At 37.6% G+C, this 20,280-nt stretch overlaps 1 protein-coding gene across 1 annotated transcript; it reads right to left on the reverse strand.

Annotated features, from left to right (window-relative positions):
- Nucleotides 1-294: 294 nt before the first annotated feature.
- Nucleotides 295-19,204, reverse strand: LOC141351108 (GRAM domain-containing protein 2B-like). Its single transcript, XM_073857536.1, has 9 exons — nt 19,138-19,204; nt 16,147-16,250; nt 15,858-15,953; nt 15,693-15,764; nt 15,542-15,610; nt 15,024-15,123; nt 14,773-14,872; nt 586-684; nt 295-388 (listed from the first exon to the last, which is right to left on the reverse strand). Exons 3-9 carry the CDS (start codon nt 15,948-15,950, stop codon nt 373-375), a joined length of 549 nt encoding a protein of 182 aa, XP_073713637.1. The 5' UTR covers nt 15,951-15,953; nt 16,147-16,250; nt 19,138-19,204; the 3' UTR covers nt 295-372.
- Nucleotides 19,205-20,280: the final 1,076 nt, after the last annotated feature.

Genomic DNA, 20,280 nt, shown 5'->3' on the forward strand with positions numbered 1-20,280 from the left:
CCTTCATGAGCTTTACTTTCAAACCTGTTTTCTATCACTTTGACCAAACTCTTCATCTGATCTCAATTATTTACTGTAAGTATAAATAAGAGTAAATCTATAATCTAAGAAAGACTAGTACTCAGTGCATAGACAGGTTTGTGTTGTTAAAATGAGTTTGGATTGTAGATGTCAGTATTCACTTGTGTTACAGTTTTCATGTACACAAATCAATTTGATGTGTTGATATAAAACAGCAGGTTAGACATCACTGTACATCTCTGTGTTCTTCTCTTCGGAGGTTTTCAGGATCTCTGATGTCTGCGTAAATGACAAATCAAACACTTTCATCTTCTTCTCCTTCCTTCTGTAACTCTATCATGTTGTATGGGGTTACGTTTCATTGTACCTGAAGAAGAGAGAGACAACTCAATCAAAGAAAACACACACACACACACAATACAGAAAGTGAAAGTATTGCAACTGTTCAGGTGGAGTTATGAAAGTGTGTTAAAGGGAAAACTGTGTGTGTGTGTGTGTGTGTGTGTGTGTCTGTGTGTGTGCGTCTGTGTGTGTGTGTTGGTGTGTGTTTGTGTGTGTGCTCACTCTCTCTGTAGTGTAAACTCCAGCAGGGCTCCCAGTTGTTCCTCCAGAGCCACAATCCTTAAGCCAATGTACCCGGATGACAACACCAGAAGGACCACACTACACACACACATATATAAATTACACAAATTAACACATCAGCACTACTACAACAACTGCACATCAAACAGAGAAATCATTTCTGTGTAGACAGATGTCCAGGTTTTGAAACAGGTGCTCCACACCATTTAAGAAACTATTTATCAGTTTCTGTTTTATTAGACATTTATCTCAATTCTGTCAGATTGAAGGTGTATTGTTATTATTTATTCCCTACAAGCAAGCGTACAATGGCCCTTTATGGGCCTTAGGGCCCCCAGCAGGTTTTGCTCATTGGCCCCCTTAGCGCTGGCCCTGCACGGGCAGCCTTCACTTAGCCCCAGGAAGCCCTCACACAGCAAAATCCCCAGAGTTAAATGAACACTGCTGGATGTATATATTGTCACATTCTTACAGAGTGTTAAGAAGTAACCCTGAAGCAGAATTAAAACCTAAATTGCATTTTATATCTTACTTGTAGAGTTATTTTTTTTCTTAGCTTTAGATGTTGGTTGTTTCATTTAAAGTCATCATTATGGTGATCAATGTTTGTTTTAGTTGGACTTGACTCCTGCCTGTTAGCTTTTTTCTAGCTGCCATAACTTTGTGTTGTTTAAAGGCAGGGTATCTGATTTTGAAAAATGCTATCTGTAGCCTACTAGTGCTGAAATCACAATCCCACCATCCATTCAAATCGCCATCCAAAGCCAAGCCAAAACAGATGAGCATGCACAGATCAGACGTCCACATCTCATGTCTCCATGTCACCAGTGAGAAAACTTAACTGTACAAAGTGAATAACATTACCTAAATAACCAAGATAAACAACTGTTTTAAATCGGAATTAGTTAAAGCACGTTTTCAGTTGTGTAGATGTAGTAGTATATATTGTTACTTGTTCATAAATATCTTAAAACATATCTGAATCCTTTCAAATACAAACATATCTGAATCCATTAAAAATATAACATATGCGCAGTAGCATGCAAAACACGTTCACAGATGAGAGGCAAACATAACTAAAAATGTTTCTGGATCAAATCAGATACCCTTCCTTCAAGACATGTTTGTTATGGCAGAGAAAATACAATAGTGCAACTCTTTGGTGGTGGCTACACATAAAGTCAAACATCATCATCTAGAAAACTGATCTATTAATTTTCTGTTAATAATGCAATATTACAGTGCAAAGTCCAGAAATCTCACAGCAGTTTGTCCTTCTGACAGATTATGAAAAACTGTGGACATAAAAAATGAACCATTTTGTAAATTAAACACAAACGTCAAGAATCAGAGTATGAATCTCAACAATGGTGACAAAGAAAATAGTAAAAATATTCATTATTTATTCATGCTTTAATGCATTCTGGCAGTCCTGGATGAGATTTGTAATTTGTTGATACCCAGCATGCATTGCAGCATAAAGCTTTTCATTTTATTGTCACCATTGTTGTGATTCATACTCTGACTCTTGACGTTTGTGTGTCTACATTATACAGCGGTTAATTTTTAAATGTTAGTGTTTCAAATTGCTATGAACTGCTATGAAAGTGCTGGACCTCACACTGTAGCATCACATTATTGACAGAGAAAGATGCTTCTGATAAGTGTGCCAACACTAAATTAATAAATCAGTTGTCTAGATGATGATGATGTTTGACATGTACTAACCACCACAAAGAATGGCACTATGCCTAGAAAAAACCAACATGCAAAGAGTCAAGTCCAACCAAAACAAACACTTTTCACCATAATGGTGAGTAGGGTTGGAAACAAATTATGCAGTACAGGTGTCCTCCAGGAAAAATGCTGGAGAGCCATGTTGTAGATGAATAATGCAGGCCCTGCGTAGGCCTAGTATGGGCTTCTTGGGGCGAAGTGAGGGCTGCCCGTGCAGGGCCAGAGTAGTATTAGCGACCCTGCATCTGTCAAAATTTGATTGATTTATGACCCCCTTTGACAGGGGGCGGGACTATCAATCAAAAGCTGTACAATCTGTCTAGGTTTGAGAATCGTATATCAAGGGCTTTAGACAGCGAGTATCCTGCGCGTGTTTTACGATGTGTCAATCAGCTCGTTGTTTTTCCTGTGTGTGTGTGTGTGTTTTATGTCAAGCCTATGCTGTCATGTTTATTGCTGTCAAAAAATAAAGTTTATAGTTTTAGACTGTCCAGTTTCTGGCAGGTTTTATGACCGGAGTTTCTCCGTCCTGTGTGCGCTCCTCTCCCGGGCGCGCTTCTCGACCCCCACTGCGTGTCTCACAGCGGTGTCGGTGTTCAGCGGACCTGTGTGGTTCTTTAGACGAAAACCTGTTTATTATAAACTAAATAAAAATTTAACCGTGAGTCTTTTCATCACCCGCTCTCTATGTTCACGCGCATTAAAACTCGCTCACCGGTGCACGCGCCGGGTGTATGGGCATATCTGCAGTTTTAAAATAAACTTAATAAATGTAATGCTGGCCACTCTGACAAAAAGTAAAGGTTTATTTTAGATTTAGGGATTTCTTTAATCAAGTCTCTGATTAAAACATGTGAATGCGCGCACCGACGGCGATCTTACGCAAACGCGCACTTATATCTGACCTTAATAAACTTTTAAATGTTTTAAAACGTTTTCATCCCATCTTCAGGGTTTTTTATTATTGACTTCTTAAAACCATGTATGTATATTATTATACAACGAATCTTATCATGTATGCTCTGACAAAAGTATGATTGTAGATTTTAGGTGGAGCGGTGTCATGTTTATTGCTGTCAAAAATAAGTTTATTGTTTTAGACTGTCCAGTTTCTGGCAGGTTTTATGACCGGAGTTTCTCCGTCCTCTGTGCGCTCCTCTCCCGGGCGCGCTTCTCGACCCCCACTGCGTGTCTCACAGCGGGGTCGGTGTTCAGCGGACCTGTGTGGTTCTTTAGACGAAAACCTGTTTATTATAAACTAAATAAAAATTTAACCGTGAGTCTTTTCATCACCCGCTCTCTATGTTCACGCGCATTAAAACTCGCTCGCCGGTGCACGCGCCGGGTGTATGGGCATATCTGCAGTTTTAAAATAAACTTAATAAATGTAATGCTGGCCACTCTGACAAAAAGTAAAGGTTTATTTTAGATTTAGCGATTTCTTTAATCAAGTCTGTGATTAAAACATGTGAGTGCGCGCACCGACTGCGGCCTTGCGCTGACTCGCACTTGTATCTGACCTTGGTGAGCTTTTGAATGTTTTGGGACGTTTTCGTCCCATCTTCAGGGTTTTTTGGTGTTGACTTCTTAAAACCATGTATGTGTATTATTATACAACGAATCTTATCATGTATGCTCTGACAAAAGTATGATTTTAGATTTTAGGTGGAGCGGACACACATTTATGCCAAATACTGTTGAATATAAACGTTTGTTTTGTCAAAAGTTTCTTTAAAGTCAATAAGTAATCAAACATTTTGGATGTGTCTGGTTGGACTTGAATCTGGTGTTTTCTATCGATCTATTTCTTTGGTTTTCTGATCGGTCGGCGTTCGCGGGCTGCTCTCGTGGCCGTGTGTGTGTGTCCGTGAGATAATTCACAGCAGGGGTGGATTGTAAAGTAGTTAGAGTCTTTTAAAACCATGGTGGTAATAATGTAATACTGTCCACTCTGACAAAAAGTAAAAGATTTATTTTAGATTTTATAGCAAACACTGCAGGATCTAAAAGTTTGTAACATCACAAATTTATTTAATGAAATATTCAGTACATGTATAGCAATGAATTGTACCAAAACCACCAGAGGCCGACAATGCTTTAGACCAAAGTCTATTTATTTTAAACTAAATAAAAGTTTAATCGAGATCCGTGTATCTGTTCATGTACAGCATACTGTTAATGCATTAAAGATCGAGTCCCCGGTGGGTACAACAGAGAACACCCGTGGATGCGCGTTCATATCTACCGTTTAAAATAAACTTAATAAATATAATTCTGTCCGCTCTGACAAAATAAGGTTTTATTTTAGATTTAGGGGTTTCTTTAAACAAGTCTGTGATTAAAACATGTTCAGCAATGTGCGCACCGACGGCGACAGAGAACTTACGCTGATGCGCTCTTATATCTGCCGTTAAGAAACTTTTAAACGTTTTAAGACATTTAAGCCCCTCTTATGGTTTGAATTCATTAATGTCACCTAACATCCAAGTGTGTACATGTGTATTTACGATAAATGTAACACGGTACGCATTGTCAAAATAAAAGGTTTCTTGAACATGATATTCCAGTGCGTGTTTTTTTGTCTTGCGAGTGCTCGTCATATTTATTGATGTGAAAAAAGTTTGATGTCTAAGACGTTCAGTTTCTGGACGGTTGGTTTTTACCAGCGGGCTCTCATTCTCACCACCCGTGTTCACCCACCCAGCAGCCCCAATGTGTCTGAACAGCGGTGGTGTTCAGCGGCCCATATTGTTCCTAAAACTCTGTGTTGGTAAAATAAAGTGTAATACAGCCCATTGACAAAAAGTAAAAGGTTTATTTTAGATTTAAGGTGGTCCACCAGCACCTTTATGGCAAGCACTTCAGGTTCTAAAAGTTTGTAACACCAAGAATTTGTTTAATGAAATATACAGTACATGTATAAGCAATGCACCCGAGTCCATAATCTCCGGACGGGTCGCCAATACTATTTTCTTTCGACTAAAGGGTATTTATTTTAACCTAAATAAAAGTTTGTTTGCATCACGAACGCGGTGGAGCTGTTCATGCACCGCGGTCTGTTGTTCGCGCGCATTAAAGGTCGATCACCGGTGATGACCAGAGAACGAACCGGGTGTGTGTTCATATAAACTTAATAAATGTAATTCTGTCCGCTCTGGCAAAATAAAAGTTTATTTTAGATTTAGCCATTTCTTTAACCAAGTCTCTGATTGAGGCAGGTTGCTTTTGCTTGGGGCGGTGGGCGCATGCACACGCATATCTGTGGTATTAAAAATAAGGTTTTTAAAGTTTAAGAAATTTAAACATTTGAAAAAAAATCAAACATTTTAGAGGTGTCTGAGTAAACTTATATCTAATGTCATATGAGCCGTACCGGGTCGCGTTCGTGTCTGTGTGCGTGTCCGTGTCAGTTTATGTATGTGTGTGTTATGCGATCGTAGAGTAGGGCGGGGGATGTGAGAGACTGTGAGGGTGTGTGCGTGTGTGTGCGTGTGTGTGTGTGTGTGTGTGTGTGTGTGTGTGTGTGTGTGTGTGTGTGTGTGTGTGTGTGTGGTTATCACGTGGTGGGGGTCCCAAATGATCAATGGCAGGATTTTTATGTGACGGACAGGCCCTAGGTCAGCCTGTGGGGTTAGATACAACTTAGGTTAACATCTATCAACGCATAATAAGCAAACATGAAATTATATTATACCTATGCATTGTTACTGATGTTCCTAGTTTTGTGTATTTTTCTTAAACAAACTTTTGCTTTTCAAACTTAGTCAGTCTTCAGACTTTTGTCTCTTCATAAATTTGTTCAAAGTTTTTCTTCGCTAGTGTCAAATCCTGTTTGAGATGTTTTTTTTGTAAACTCATGCACACGCTTGTGTATTTTTCTTAAACTTTTGCTTTGCAAACTTAGACACTCTTCAGACTTTTGCATACATTTGTTCAAAGTTTTTTCTTCGCTAGTGTCAAATCCTGTTTGAGTTTTTTTTGTAAACTCATGTACATACGTGTGTATTTTTCTTAAACTTCTGCTTTGCAAACTTAGTCAGTCTTCATACTTTTGTCTCTTCATACATTTGTTCAAAGTTTTTCTTCGCTAGTGTCAACCCGTGTCTGAGATTTTGTAAACTCATGTACATACTTGTGTATTTTTCTTAAACTTTTGCTTTTCAAACTTAGACAGTCTTCAGACTTTTGTCTCTTCACACATTTGTTCAAAGTTTTTCTTCACTAGTGTCAAATCCTGTTTGAGATTTTTTTGTAAACTCATGTACATACGTGTGTATTTTTCTTAAACTTTTGCTTTGCAAACTTAGTCAGTCTTCATACTTTTGTCTCTTCATACATTTGTTCAAAGTTTTTCTTCGCTAGTGTCAACCCGTGTCTGAGATTTTGTAAACTCATGTACATACTTGTGTATTTTTCTTAAACTTTTGCTTTTCAAACTTAGACAGTCTTCAGACTTTTGTCTCTGCACACATTTGTTCAAAGTTTTTCTTCGCTAGTGTCAACCTGGGTCTGAGATTTTGTAAACTCATCAGATGTACACACATGCGTATTTTTCTTAAACAAACTTTTGCTTTTCAAACTTAGTCAGACTTCAGACTTTTGTCTTTTCATACATTTGTTCAAAGTTTTTCTTCACTAGCGTCAAATCCTGTTTGAGATTTTTTGTAAACTCATGTACACACTTGTGTATTTTTCTTAAACTTTTGCTTTTCAAACTTAGTCAGTCTTCAGACTTTTGTCTCTTCACACATCTGTACAAAGTTTTTTTCTTCGCTAGTGTCAACCCGTGTCTGAGATTTTTTTGTAAACTCATGTACACACTTGCGTATTTTTCTTAAACTATTGCTTTTCAAACTTAGTCAGTCTTCAGACTTTTGTCACTTCATACATTTGTTCAAAGTTTTTCTTCGCTAGTGTCAAATCCTGTTTGAGATTTTTTTTGTAAACTCATGTACATACGTGTGTATTTTTCTTAAACTTTTGCTTTTCAAACTTAGTCAGTCTTCAGACTTTTGTCACTTCATACATTTGTTCAAAGTTTTTCTTCGCTAGTGTCAAATCCTGTTTGAGATTTTTTTGTAAACTCATGTACACACTTGCGTATTTTTCTTAAACAAACTTTTGCTTTTCAAACTTAGTCAGTCTTCATCAGACTTTTGTCTCTTCATACATTTGTTCAAAGTTTTCTTTGCTAGTGTCAAATTGTGTTTGAGATTTTTTTTTGTAAACTCATCAGATGCACATACTTTTGTGTATTTTACTTAAACTTATGCTTTTCAAACTTGGGCGGTCTTCAGACTTGTTCTTGGTTCTATCTGCTCGGACGGTATTTTGCATTCATCGGTCGTCTTGTTTTCTTTGTGGGCGGCATCATGTGTCTGTGGTTGTTTTTGTGAGTGCAGATTGTGTCATTTCTGTGGTTTGTGCAGCGTTTTGGCAGACTCTTTAAATTAGTGCTAGATGATTAAAACAACAACGCAAAGTATGTTTTAGATTTACTTACTAAATCTTTCACGACGAAACAGCGATGATAGCATTATGTCTGAATCTGTAAACTTGTAAAACCACCAATAGCTCGATGTACATAACGAAGACTTCAAAATAATAAAGAGTGATTGAATTGAGATGCAAACATCTACAAATTGGCAATGTTTGAAATAGTTTGGACATGTAGCCTTAAAAATGGTACCAATAGATTAAAAACATTGCCAATTTGTAGATGTTTGCATCTTAATTTAATCACTCTTTATTATTTTGAAGTCTTCGTTATGTACATCGAGCTATTGGTGGTTTTACAAGTTTACAGATTCAGACATAATGCTATCATCGCTGTTTCGTCGTGAAAGATTTAGTAAGTAAATCTAAAACATACTTTGCGTTGTTGTTTCAATCATCCAGCACCAATCCAAAGAGTTTGCCAAAATGTTGCACAAACCACAGAAATGACACAATCCGTACCCACAAAAACAATCACAGATATACGACGTCGCCCACAAAGAAAACAAGACGATTGATGAATGCAAAATATTGTCTGAGCAGATAGAACTAAGAACAAGTCTGAAGACTGCCCAAGTTTGAAAAGCATAAGTTTAAGTAAAATACACAAAAGTATGTGCATCTGATGAGTTTACAAAAAAAAATCTCAAACACAATTTGACACTAGCAAAGAAAACTTTGAACAAATGTATGAAGAGACAAAAGTCTGATGAAGACTGACTAAGTTTGAAAAGCAAAAGTTTGTTTAAGAAAAATACGCAAGTGTGTACATGAGTTTACAAAAAAATCTCAAACAGGATTTGACACTAGCGAAGAAAAACTTTGAACAAATGTATGAAGTGACAAAAGTCTGAAGACTGACTAAGTTTGAAAAGCAAAAGTTTAAGAAAAATACACACGTATGTACATGAGTTTACAAAAAAAATCTCAAACAGGATTTGACACTAGCGAAGAAAAACTTTGAACAAATGTATGAAGTGACAAAAGTCTGAAGACTGACTAAGTTTGAAAAGCAATAGTTTAAGAAAAATACGCAAGTGTGTACATGAGTTTACAAAAAAATCTCAGACACGGGTTGACACTAGCGAAGAAAAAAACTTTGTACAGATGTGTGAAGAGACAAAAGTCTGAAGACTGACTAAGTTTGAAAAGCAAAAGTTTAAGAAAAATACACAAGTGTGTACATGAGTTTACAAAAAATCTCAAACAGGATTTGACGCTAGTGAAGAAAAACTTTGAACAAATGTATGAAAAGACAAAAGTCTGAAGTCTGACTAAGTTTGAAAAGCAAAAGTTTGTTTAAGAAAAATACGCATGTGTGTACATCTGATGAGTTTACAAAATCTCAGACCCAGGTTGACACTAGCGAAGAAAAACTTTGAACAAATGTGTGCAGAGACAAAAGTCTGAAGACTGTCTAAGTTTGAAAAGCAAAAGTTTAAGAAAAATACACAAGTATGTACATGAGTTTACAAAATCTCAGACACGGGTTGACACTAGCGAAGAAAAACTTTGAACAAATGTATGAAGAGACAAAAGTATGAAGACTGACTAAGTTTGCAAAGCAAAAGTTTAAGAAAAATACACACGTATGTACATGAGTTTACAAAAAAATCTCAAACAGGATTTGACACTAGTGAAGAAAAACTTTGAACAAATGTGTGAAGAGACAAAAGTCTGAAGACTGTCTAAGTTTGAAAAGCAAAAGTTTAAGAAAAATACACAAGTATGTACATGAGTTTACAAAATCTCAGACACGGGTTGACACTAGCGAAGAAAAACTTTGAACAAATGTATGAAGAGACAAAAGTATGAAGACTGACTAAGTTTGCAAAGCAGAAGTTTAAGAAAAATACACACGTATGTACATGAGTTTACAAAAAAAACTCAAACAGGATTTGACACTAGCGAAGAAAAAACTTTGAACAAATGTATGCAAAAGTCTGAAGAGTGTCTAAGTTTGCAAAGCAAAAGTTTAAGAAAAATACACAAGCGTGTGCATGAGTTTACAAAAAAAACATCTCAAACAGGATTTGACACTAGCGAAGAAAAACTTTGAACAAATTTATGAAGAGACAAAAGTCTGAAGACTGACTAAGTTTGAAAAGCAAAAGTTTGTTTAAGAAAAATACACAAAACTAGGAACATCAGTAACAATGCATAGGTATAATATAATTTCATGTTTGCTTATTATGCGTTGATAGATGTTAACCTAAGTTGTATCTAACCCCACAGGCTGACCTAGGGCCTGTCCGTCACATAAAAATCCTGCCATTGATCATTTGGGACCCCCACCACGTGATAACCACACACACACACACACACACACACACACACACACACACACACACACACACACACACACACACGCACACACACGCACACACCCTCACAGTCTCTCACATCCCCCGCCCTACTCTACTATCGCATAACACACACATACATAAACTGACACGGACACGCACACAGACACGAACGCGACCCGGTACGGCTCATATGACATTAGATATAAGTTTACTCAGACACCTCTAAAATGTTTGATTTTTTTTCAAATGTTTAAATTTCTTAAACTTTAAAAACCTTATTTTTAATACCACAGATATGTGTGTGCATGTGCCTATTGCCCCAAGCAAAAGTAACTTGTTTTAATCAGAGACTTGGTTAAAGAAATGGCTAAATCTAAAATAAACTTTTATTTTGCCAGAGCGGACAGAATTACATTTATTAAGTTTATATGAACACACACCCGGTTCGTTCTCTGGTCATCACCGGTGATCGACCTTTAATGCGCGTGAACAATAGATTGCGGTGCATGAACAGTTTCACGGCGTTCGTGATGCAAATAAACTTTTATTTAGGTTAAAATAAATACCCTTTAGTCGAAAGAAAATAGTATTGGCGACCCGTCCGGAGATTGTGGACTCGGGTGCATTGCTTGTGCATGTGCTGTGTATTTCATTGAACGGATTCTTGGTGTTACAAACTTTTAGAACCTGAAGTGCTTGCCATAAAGGTGCTGGTGGACCACCTTAAATCTAAAATAAACCTTTTACTTTTTGTCAATGGGCTGTATTACACTTTATTTTACCAACACAGAGTTTTAGGAACAATATGGGCCGCTGAACACCACCGCTGTTCAGACACATTGGGGCTGCTGGGTGGGTGAACACGGGTGGTGAGAATGAGAGCCCGCTGGTAAAAACCAACCGTCCAGAAACTGAACGTCTTAGACATCAAACTTTTTTCACATCAATAAATATGACGAGCACTCGCGAGACAAAAAACACGCACTGGAATACCATGTTCAAGAAACCTTTTATTTTGACAATGCGTACCGTGTTACATTTATCGTAAATACACATGTACACACTTGGATGTTAGGTGACATTAATGAATTCAAACCATAAGAGGGGCTTAAATGTCTTAAAACGTTTAAAAGTTTCTTAACGGCAGATATAAGAGCGCATCAGCGTAAGTTCTCTGTCGCCGTCGGTGCGCACATTGCTGAACATGTTTTAATCACAGACTTGTTTAAAGAAACCCCTAAATCTAAAATAAAACCTTATTTTGTCAGAGCGGACAGAATTATATTTATTAAGTTTATTTTAAACGGTAGATATGAACGCGCATCCACGGGTGTTCTCTGTTGTACCCACCGGGGACTCGATCTTTAATGCATTAACAGTATGCTGTACATGAACAGATACACGGATCTCGATTAAACTTTTATTTAGTTTAAAATAAATAGACTTTGGTCTAAAGCATTGTCGGCCTCTGGTGGTTTTGGTGCAGTTCATTGCTGTACATGTACTGAATGTTTCATTAAATAAATTTGTGATGTTACAAACTTTTAGATCCTGCAGTGTTTGCTATAAAATCTAAAATAAATCTTTTACTTTTTGTCAGAGTGGACAGTATTACATTATTACCACCATGGTTTTAAAAGACTCTAACTACTTTACAATCCACCCCTGCTGTGAATTATCTCACGGACACACACACACGGTCATGAGAGCAGCTTGTGAGCGTTGACTGATCAGAAAACTAAAGAAATAGATCGATAGAAAATATCAGATTTAAGTTTAACCAGAAACATCTAAAATGTTTGATTACTTATTGACTTTAAAGAAACTTTTGACAAAACAAACGTTTATATTCAACAGTATTTGGCATAAATGTGTGTCCGCTCCACCTAAAATCTAAAATCATACTTTTGTCAGAGCATACATGATAAGATTCGTTGTATAATAATATACATACATGGTTTTAAGAAGTCAATAATAAAAAACCCTGAAGATGGGATGAAAACGTCTTAAAACATTTAAAAGTTTATTAAGGTCAGATATAAGTGCGAGTCAGCGTAAGGTCGTAGTCGGTGCGCGCATTCACATGTTTTAATCACAGACTTGATTAAAGAAATCGCTAAATCTAAAATAAACCTTTACTTTTTGTCAGAGTGGCCAGCATTACATTTATTAAGTTTATTTTAAAACTGCAGATATGCCCATACACCCGGCGCGTGCACCGGCGAGCGAGTTTTAATGCGCGTGAACATAGAGAGCGGGTGATGAAAAGACTCACGGTTAAATTTTTATTTAGTTTATAATAAACAGGTTTTCGTCTAAAGAACCACACAGGTCCGCTGAACACCGACCCCGCTGTGAGACACGCAGTGGGGGTCGAGAAGCGCGCCCGGGAGAGGAGCGCACAGAGGACGGAGAAACTCCGGTCATAAAACCTGCCAGAAACTGGACAGTCTAAAACAATAAACTTATTTTTGACAGCAATAAACATGACACCGCTCCACCTAAAATCTACAATCATACTTTTGTCAGAGCATACATGATAAGATTCGTTGTATAATAATATACATACATGGTTTTAAGAAGTCAATAATAAAAAACCCTGAAGATGGGATGAAAACGTTTTAAAACATTTAAAAGTTTATTAAGGTCAGATATAAGTGCGCGTTTGCGTAAGATCGCCGTCGGTGCGCGCATTCACATGTTTTAATCAGAGACTTGATTAAAGAAATCCCTAAATCTAAAATAAACCTTTACTTTTTGTCAGAGTGGCCAGCATTACATTTATTAAGTTTATTTTAAAACTGCAGATATGCCCATACACCCGGCGCGTGCACCGGTGAGCGAGTTTTAATGCGCGTGAACATAGAGAGCGGGTGATGAAAAGACTCACGGTTAAATTTTTATTTAGTTTATAATAAACAGGTTTTCGTCTAAAGAACCACACAGGTCCGCTGAACACCGACCCCGCTGTGAGACACGCAGTGGGGGTCGAGAAGCGCGCCCGGGAGAGGAGCGCACACAGGACGGAGAAACTCCGGTCATAAAACCTGCCAGAAACTGGACAGTCTAAAACTATAAACTTTATTTTTTGACAGCAATAAACATGACAGCATAGGCTTGACATAAAACACACACACACACACACACAGGAAAAACAACGAGCTGATTGACACATCGTAAAACACGCACAGGATACTCGCTGTCTAAAGCCCTTGATATACGATTCTCAAACCTAGACAGATTGTACAGCTTTTGATTGATAGTCCCGCCCCCTGTCAAAGGGGGTCATAAATCAATCAAATTTTGACAGATGCAGGGTCGCTAATACTACTGGCCAGTGCTAAGGGGCCAACGTTTAGTGGCCAACATTTAGCCAATGAGCAAAACCTGCTGGGGGCCCTAAGGCTAGCTCGAAGTTGGCCCATAAAGGGCTATCGTAGGCTTGCTCAGTTAAAAAAATTGTGATTTAAAAACAATAGAAAATTTGTATGCTCTAAAGTTCTCTGAACCAGAAGTCTTGATCGTTTTACATCCGTATTTTGCCAAATTTCCGAGGGTGAAACATCACACAAGGAAAATAACAGGTGTGGGTTGTGTTTTCCACTGCGAATTGATTGGATATAAAAACTAACATGTGTTTTTTCAGAAATGGAACTGGCAGCAGACTGATAGTTGGAGGGGGCGAAGTTAACGGATGCTCCGCCCAAGCTGATGTCATCAGAGAAGGATCACCATAAGAAAGTGGATGTACATTTTCAGATTTTAATTAAAGTTTACACATTCATTTTTAATAAAAAAAAAAGGCTTACATGGATGAATTTTTTATAATAGACACTGATATTCCATTAAAAACAAGAACTGTCAGTTTTGATTTCATGGGGACTTATGAAGTATATATTTTCTGTTTTATCATACAGAATGGTAAAAACTCTGAAGATTAAAGTGAATCAACAACAGCCTGCAGCTCTGAATCATATAAAGATAGACAGATGTTCCTGTAGTCCTCTTTAGTTCAGTATCAGTATGACCATCAGTCTATAGAAGAAGATTATTCTCTTCCTGATCAACCACATACCACTAAACACCTGACATGATGAAGAGTAAACGCTCATAGTGAAAGTTTAAGAAGTGACACTTACTAAGTTTATATCACGTCATGTTTTCTTTAAACAGAATCTGACGGAAATTATCTGGAAGCTCATTGAGGGCTCGTTCAGTTTACAAGCTTTTGAAAGTGAAACAGTGTTTGAAAATCCAACAGAAACGGCATCACTTACAAACTTTAATAGTTGAATGAATCAGATGTATGAATTTTTTGTTAGAGAATGACCTCCATTCAGAATCAACTGTTATATTGAGCTTTGAAACTGAACTGTTTCTCAATCTCAGTCTGTCAAAAATACCACTTGTGATCTTTTGGAAATTCATACAGATTTTACAAGGTGAACTGCACAATTATTAAAAAAAAAAAAAAAACAATACTCCGCCCCTAACCCCGCGTCACTGGTAAAACAATTCATACAAAAACCTACCACTGAATTCATACAAATTGGCCACTGCCTAAAATACACATGAAGTTGTATGCAAATATCCTGCAGGATTTGTGAAATAATGCTTTCATACTTACAGTATCAGATAAAACACAAGAAGTTTGTTGAGGATGTGCGTGTCATTGGTGGACAGGACAGATTTCATTTTCTCTGTTACCATGGTTACCCAGGAGACCCCTAATTCATAAAACACATGAAGATAAATATACCTTTAATCAATCTTACTTTAATGAATATAATACAGCTTTATAATCTCATATCATGTTTTTACAGAGAGAGAGAGAGAGAGAGAGAGAGATATAATGTGAATGTATTTAGTGAGACTCACTGTTGTTGAGAGATTTAATGTTGTTCAGATTCTCAAACTCTTCAGTAGGAGAAAGTTTGTGATCATCAGCGTTCTCCTCGTAACTCGACAGGCTGGAGATCTACAAAAATAAAACCACATCACCATCATTCACATGCATTTACTACTCTATATAAACTACCCTACTGAAAAATCCAGCTAAAACCAACATAAGCTGGTTTAAGGTGGTTTACGCTGGTCCTCCCAGCCTGACAAAGCTGGTCATGCTGGTGGGCCAGCTGGTATTCCAGCATGATCAGCTAAGTCCAGCTAGACCAGCTTAAAATGTGACCAAAACACAGCTAGACCAGCTTGCTACACCAGCAAAACCAGCTAAAACCAAGCTGGGGACCAGCTAAAACCAGCTCACCAGCTTATGCTGGTCTTAGCTGGATTTTTCAGTAGGGTATACAGGTCTCCAACCAAACCAGGAATGTGTATGAAGAAAACTAACTAAGTGTAAACACTTGTAAAACACCCTTAATGATCTGTATTCTCACCGTGTCAAGTGTGATGTCATGTTGGTTTTCTGTGTCGGACATCTTCAGGTTATTGTTGATGTTCTCAGTCTAACAGTAGATAGAGAAGAAATCACATCTCAGATCTGAAGATCAAAACATCAACACAATACAACACAACAACATCACAAACCTGGAGTTGTGGACAGAGCGACAAGATGAGCTTAAAACACGCTTCTCTATTCCTCAACGAGACAAAATGATACTAAAACACAAAGTAAACACAACACACACATAAATCACATGAATACACAGAATCACACCAACTCATAAACAGACAGTGAGTGTTTGCTCGTACCTTCTGTACGTCTGTAATGATGGCGATGGCATTGGGAACGATTTTGGCTGTGTTTTTCTTTTTAATGGTCTGAATGCTGGACACCAAAATCATAACCTACAACCAACCACACACACACACACACACACACACACACACACACACACACACACACACACACACACACACACACACACACACACACACACATATTGAAACATTAATTTGTAGAGATCAGGAAGCGGTTCAGCAGCTTTTCCTCATCTTAATGAAGTAAACTATAGATATTTACTGCTCTTATTTCTCTCACCTTAGTTTCTTTGAGCAGCACAGAGGAGTGAAAGCACACGTGATGATGGGAGACGTAGAGTTTACCGTGGTAAATCACTTCTTTTTTCAGGCCACAGGTAAAAACTGTAAATACGGAATCAGATCAAAATACAGTTTTTTTATGATTGTCTTTTATATAAATGATAATAAAGAACATTTCATACAATAAACATGTGTCTTAAAGGTCACATCCTTCCTGATCCCATTTTCTAAAGCCTAGTTAGTGTGTAATGTTGCTGTTAGAACATAAATAATACCCGTAAAATGATAAAGGTCAAAGTTCACTGCCAAGCGATATATTTTCTTTAATAGAATTCGCCTTTCAAAGCCTACAGCGAACGGCCGGTTTGGACTACAGCCCTCTACTTCCTGTTTTAATGACGTCACTAGAACAGTTTTTTGACTAAACTCTGCCCACAATAATACGTCAGTCGCCAGCTAAGCTAACGGCAAGCTAAGCTACATACACACACTACAACACACTAAACAAACTACACAATCAGAGCTCGTTACGTATTTCTGAAGAGGGACTTCATAGAACAAGGAAGACATCAGACCGTTTGAGGACAGTGAAAACAGCAATATACAGTTAAGGAAATTGTGTGAAAATTTGTGTGTTTTTTTTACACGTGAAACATGAACACATGTTATATTGCACACTGTAAACACAATCAAAGCTTTAAAAACATGCGAGTTAAATGGAGTCTTAAGTATTTCTCTTGAAGTTATGGTACGCTTACACCAGACGCAAATGAAGCGTTATGCTGCTTACACACCAAACGTGAAGCATCACATTCCTAACTTTAGATCAGGGGTGGGCATCGAGGGACACAGTCCTGCAGAGTTTAGCTTCAACCTTAAAGGCGAAGTCCACGATGTTTGAAAAACGCGTTGGAAAAGGAGACGGGCCGACTACCAAAACACACTAATAACCAATCAAATCAAATCAAATGCCGGGTTGCGTATGTGTGGGGCGGGTCTATCAACAGAAGGTCCAGATTCTATTGGGGTAGGGGCGTGTTTGTTTAGGTGATTTCAAATATCGAACACACCTTAGATTTTTCAGTTGTGTTTGATTAGGGTTGGAGCTAAACTCTGCAGGGCTGTGGCCCTCAGGACCAGGAGTTGCCCACCCCTGATCTAGATTACTGACAGAATTTAACTTTGTTTCATATGAATTTTTCACTTGAGTTGAATAGTCAAATAGCGTGTGTTTTTGTGTCAATTGCACAGCCCAATTTGTGCCATTTGCATCACCCCGCTCCAGTTCGCGTCTATTTGTGTCTTTGCATTGACTTTGTATTAACATCGTATTTGCGTTTGGTGTGTACACCCCATTAAGTGCAAGTCATTTACATGTTAAGTCAATGGAAAGACGCAATAAACATCCGATGGCATGAATGACACGGCATGAAGTGAGCGCTTTTGGCGTTTGACGCGTGTAACGGGTGATTCGCAGAAATAGCGTGAAAACACTGAACTTTGGCAAATATTTGCGCTGTGTTAACCAATTAGGAGCTTGCTCTAGTGATGACGTGACTACGATGTAGCAAGCGGAGGCAGAAATACGAAACAACAACGGAGGACAAAATCATCGTCGCTGTATGTGGACACCTCGGAGTTGTACGTCACATCCTCATACTTTATAGAAACAGTAATGAAAAAGATCTTGCTTAAAAGAAAGTGAGTGAGGAGGTCGCACAATCTGGTAAGTTAAAAAAACGCTCTTTACTCAATTTGAGCTATAAATATATCGGTTGCACTTTATTTTACAGTACTTGTATTTACCTTGTACATATATGGTAAATAAGTTGTACTTACTTTTATGTATCTACATGATAATTAATTGGTATCATTACTGTACTTTCCAGTAGTACATACTTGGCAGTTAATATGTAACTCTAGGTAAGTACTGGGTAATAACATATACATACTTATAGTGTAGGTATACTGCTACTAACAAGAAACATTACTGTACTTACAAATAAATGTACAATATAAGCATTTAGTATTTACAGGCAAGTTAGGGTAAATGACAGGTATTTATAGTGTACATATATGATAACTTATATCAAACACTACTGTACTTAGAAATTGTATATACACAATAAGTGTGTGTAACCTGCAGGCAAGTGTAACTTATACTTATACCATACGTATATGATAACTAAGAACAAACATTACTGATGGGCCATTTTGGTACTCAGACTCAATATCTTTGTCCTTTAAACCAAGCATTAAATAACCGTATGCATTAACTACTGGGTATATTCACTAGTACATCCATGGTTACTGCATGGAAACAGGACTGTAAAATAAAGTGTTGCTTTTTACACAGTTATTACATAGGACATACCACCTACTATATAACATCATATACATGTCACTGTGAGGCAAACCCAACCATTGACTATCATAAGCATTAACTACTGGGTACATTCACTAGTACACACTTATTGTGTATATACAATTTGTAAGTACAGAAGTGTTTGATAATAGTTATAATATATGTACACTTTAAATCCCTGTCATTTACCCTAACTTGTCTGTAAATGCTAAATACTTAATTTGTACATTTATTTGTAAGTACAGTAAGTATGTATCTGTTATTACCCAGTACTTATCTAGAGTTACATAATAACTACCAAGTATGTACCACTGGTAAGTACAGAAATGATACCAGTTATTTACCATGTAGATACCTAAAAGTAAGTTCCACACATTTGTCGGTAAGTACGACTTATTTACCATATATGTACAAGGTAAGTACACATATTAAGACTACAAGCTTACAAGCCGGCAAATTGAGCGTATTCAAGTCTGAATTTTCACTCGCAAATGACGCTGATTGTTCAGATCTCTACAGGAGATACGTATGAGATGAAAAACAGAAGACATCATTATTCAAATCTAAGAAAAAGCAAATGAGAGATTTATGTTTGTGATCACAGAATTCCCTTCAGGATCTTACCGTGTTCCAGATCTTCCGTCTTGGGAATGTCAGGAAAGAGTTTGTGAAATGTTTTGTTGTGGGTCTTGAAACTCTGAATCAGAGAGGAAAGAATTTAAGAAACACGTGAGAGTTTTCATTCAAACAAACAGAGCGGTGCATGAAAAGCAAACTCACGGTACAAAGCAGAATTCCATCGGGCTGATCCAAACTTTAATACTCTATGGTTGTGGATCTAAGAATCGCGTACATACACACACATCAATCATCTGAGACAACCCACTGTATATACACATCAATCAATGATAAACATATAGGCATAAAAAAGAGACTGAAGTGTCAAATAAAAACATGGTGGTGTTTTCATAGTGAGGAGCTCAAAGAAAACACCCAGACAATATTAAACGACTGAAATCTGTGCTATAAAATATCATTAGACAACAGCCAAATGCAAGCACACAAAGACTTTGTTAAGAAGATAAAATACTGTATTCAGTTACTTTACCACATCATGTTTATCCATTTCTGTCTATCTTTTATGTTACATGTGTTTTTATAATTTCATCTTAACAATGCTGTTTTTATCACAGAAATGGTGAAAGAAGTTTAACAGTGTGACTCCACAATTCAGTACTACATTGTTCAGAGTCTTTGTTATTTGTTTCAGCAAAACATATCTGACATTTATAATGTGTTTACAAACAATTCTCTATAATGACTCTACATGTTCTTGGCCTGCTCATTCTTGAGTTTGGTAGATGTTGAAAATGTTACTGTGCATTCAGACCACCACCGGCGAGAGCGTCAAAGTGGCCGGAAGTCATTCATTTTAAATGCGAGCCGGCGGCGAGCTCCGGCGCGACGCGTCATGTACATGTGAAATCAGCTCAACTTCATGGTAATGAGACGGAAGGCAGAAATGTTTGGCCGCAACCAATCGGAAGGCGGAAACCTCCGCCTGAGAGGAGTTCAGAGAATGCATTCGAGCGTCAGAGCGTCCACTACACCTTTTCTTAAGTGTCGTTGGCAGGGCAGCCAGAGCTTTTATTTGACGCTCTCGCCGGTGGCGGTCTGAATGCACAGTTAGACAGTTATATAAAAAGCACCTCACATTGAACTGATATTCACCTGCTTCTCTTCTGTGTGCTGATGTTCTGCTGTATA

The sequence above is a fragment of the Misgurnus anguillicaudatus genome, chromosome 2, assembly GCF_027580225.2.
Source record: "Misgurnus anguillicaudatus chromosome 2, ASM2758022v2, whole genome shotgun sequence".
In the NCBI taxonomy this organism is placed as follows: domain Eukaryota; kingdom Metazoa; phylum Chordata; class Actinopteri; order Cypriniformes; family Cobitidae; genus Misgurnus; species Misgurnus anguillicaudatus.

What these genes read in the sequence shown, in the direction of transcription:
- LOC141351108 (XM_073857536.1), bottom strand. Translation starts at nt 15,950, where the DNA reads ATGATTTTGGTGTCCAGCATTCAGACCATTAAAAAGAAAAACACAGCC. An exon ending in CGCTCTGTCCACAACTCCAG is followed by an intron (nt 15,611 to 15,692) that starts GTTTGTGATGTT and finishes ATCTACTGTTAG; the next exon opens with ACTGAGAACATCAACAATAA. An exon ending in CTTGTGTTTTATCTGATACT is followed by an intron (nt 685 to 14,772) that starts GTAAGTATGAAA and finishes GTGTGTGTGTAG; the next exon opens with TGTGGTCCTTCTGGTGTTGT.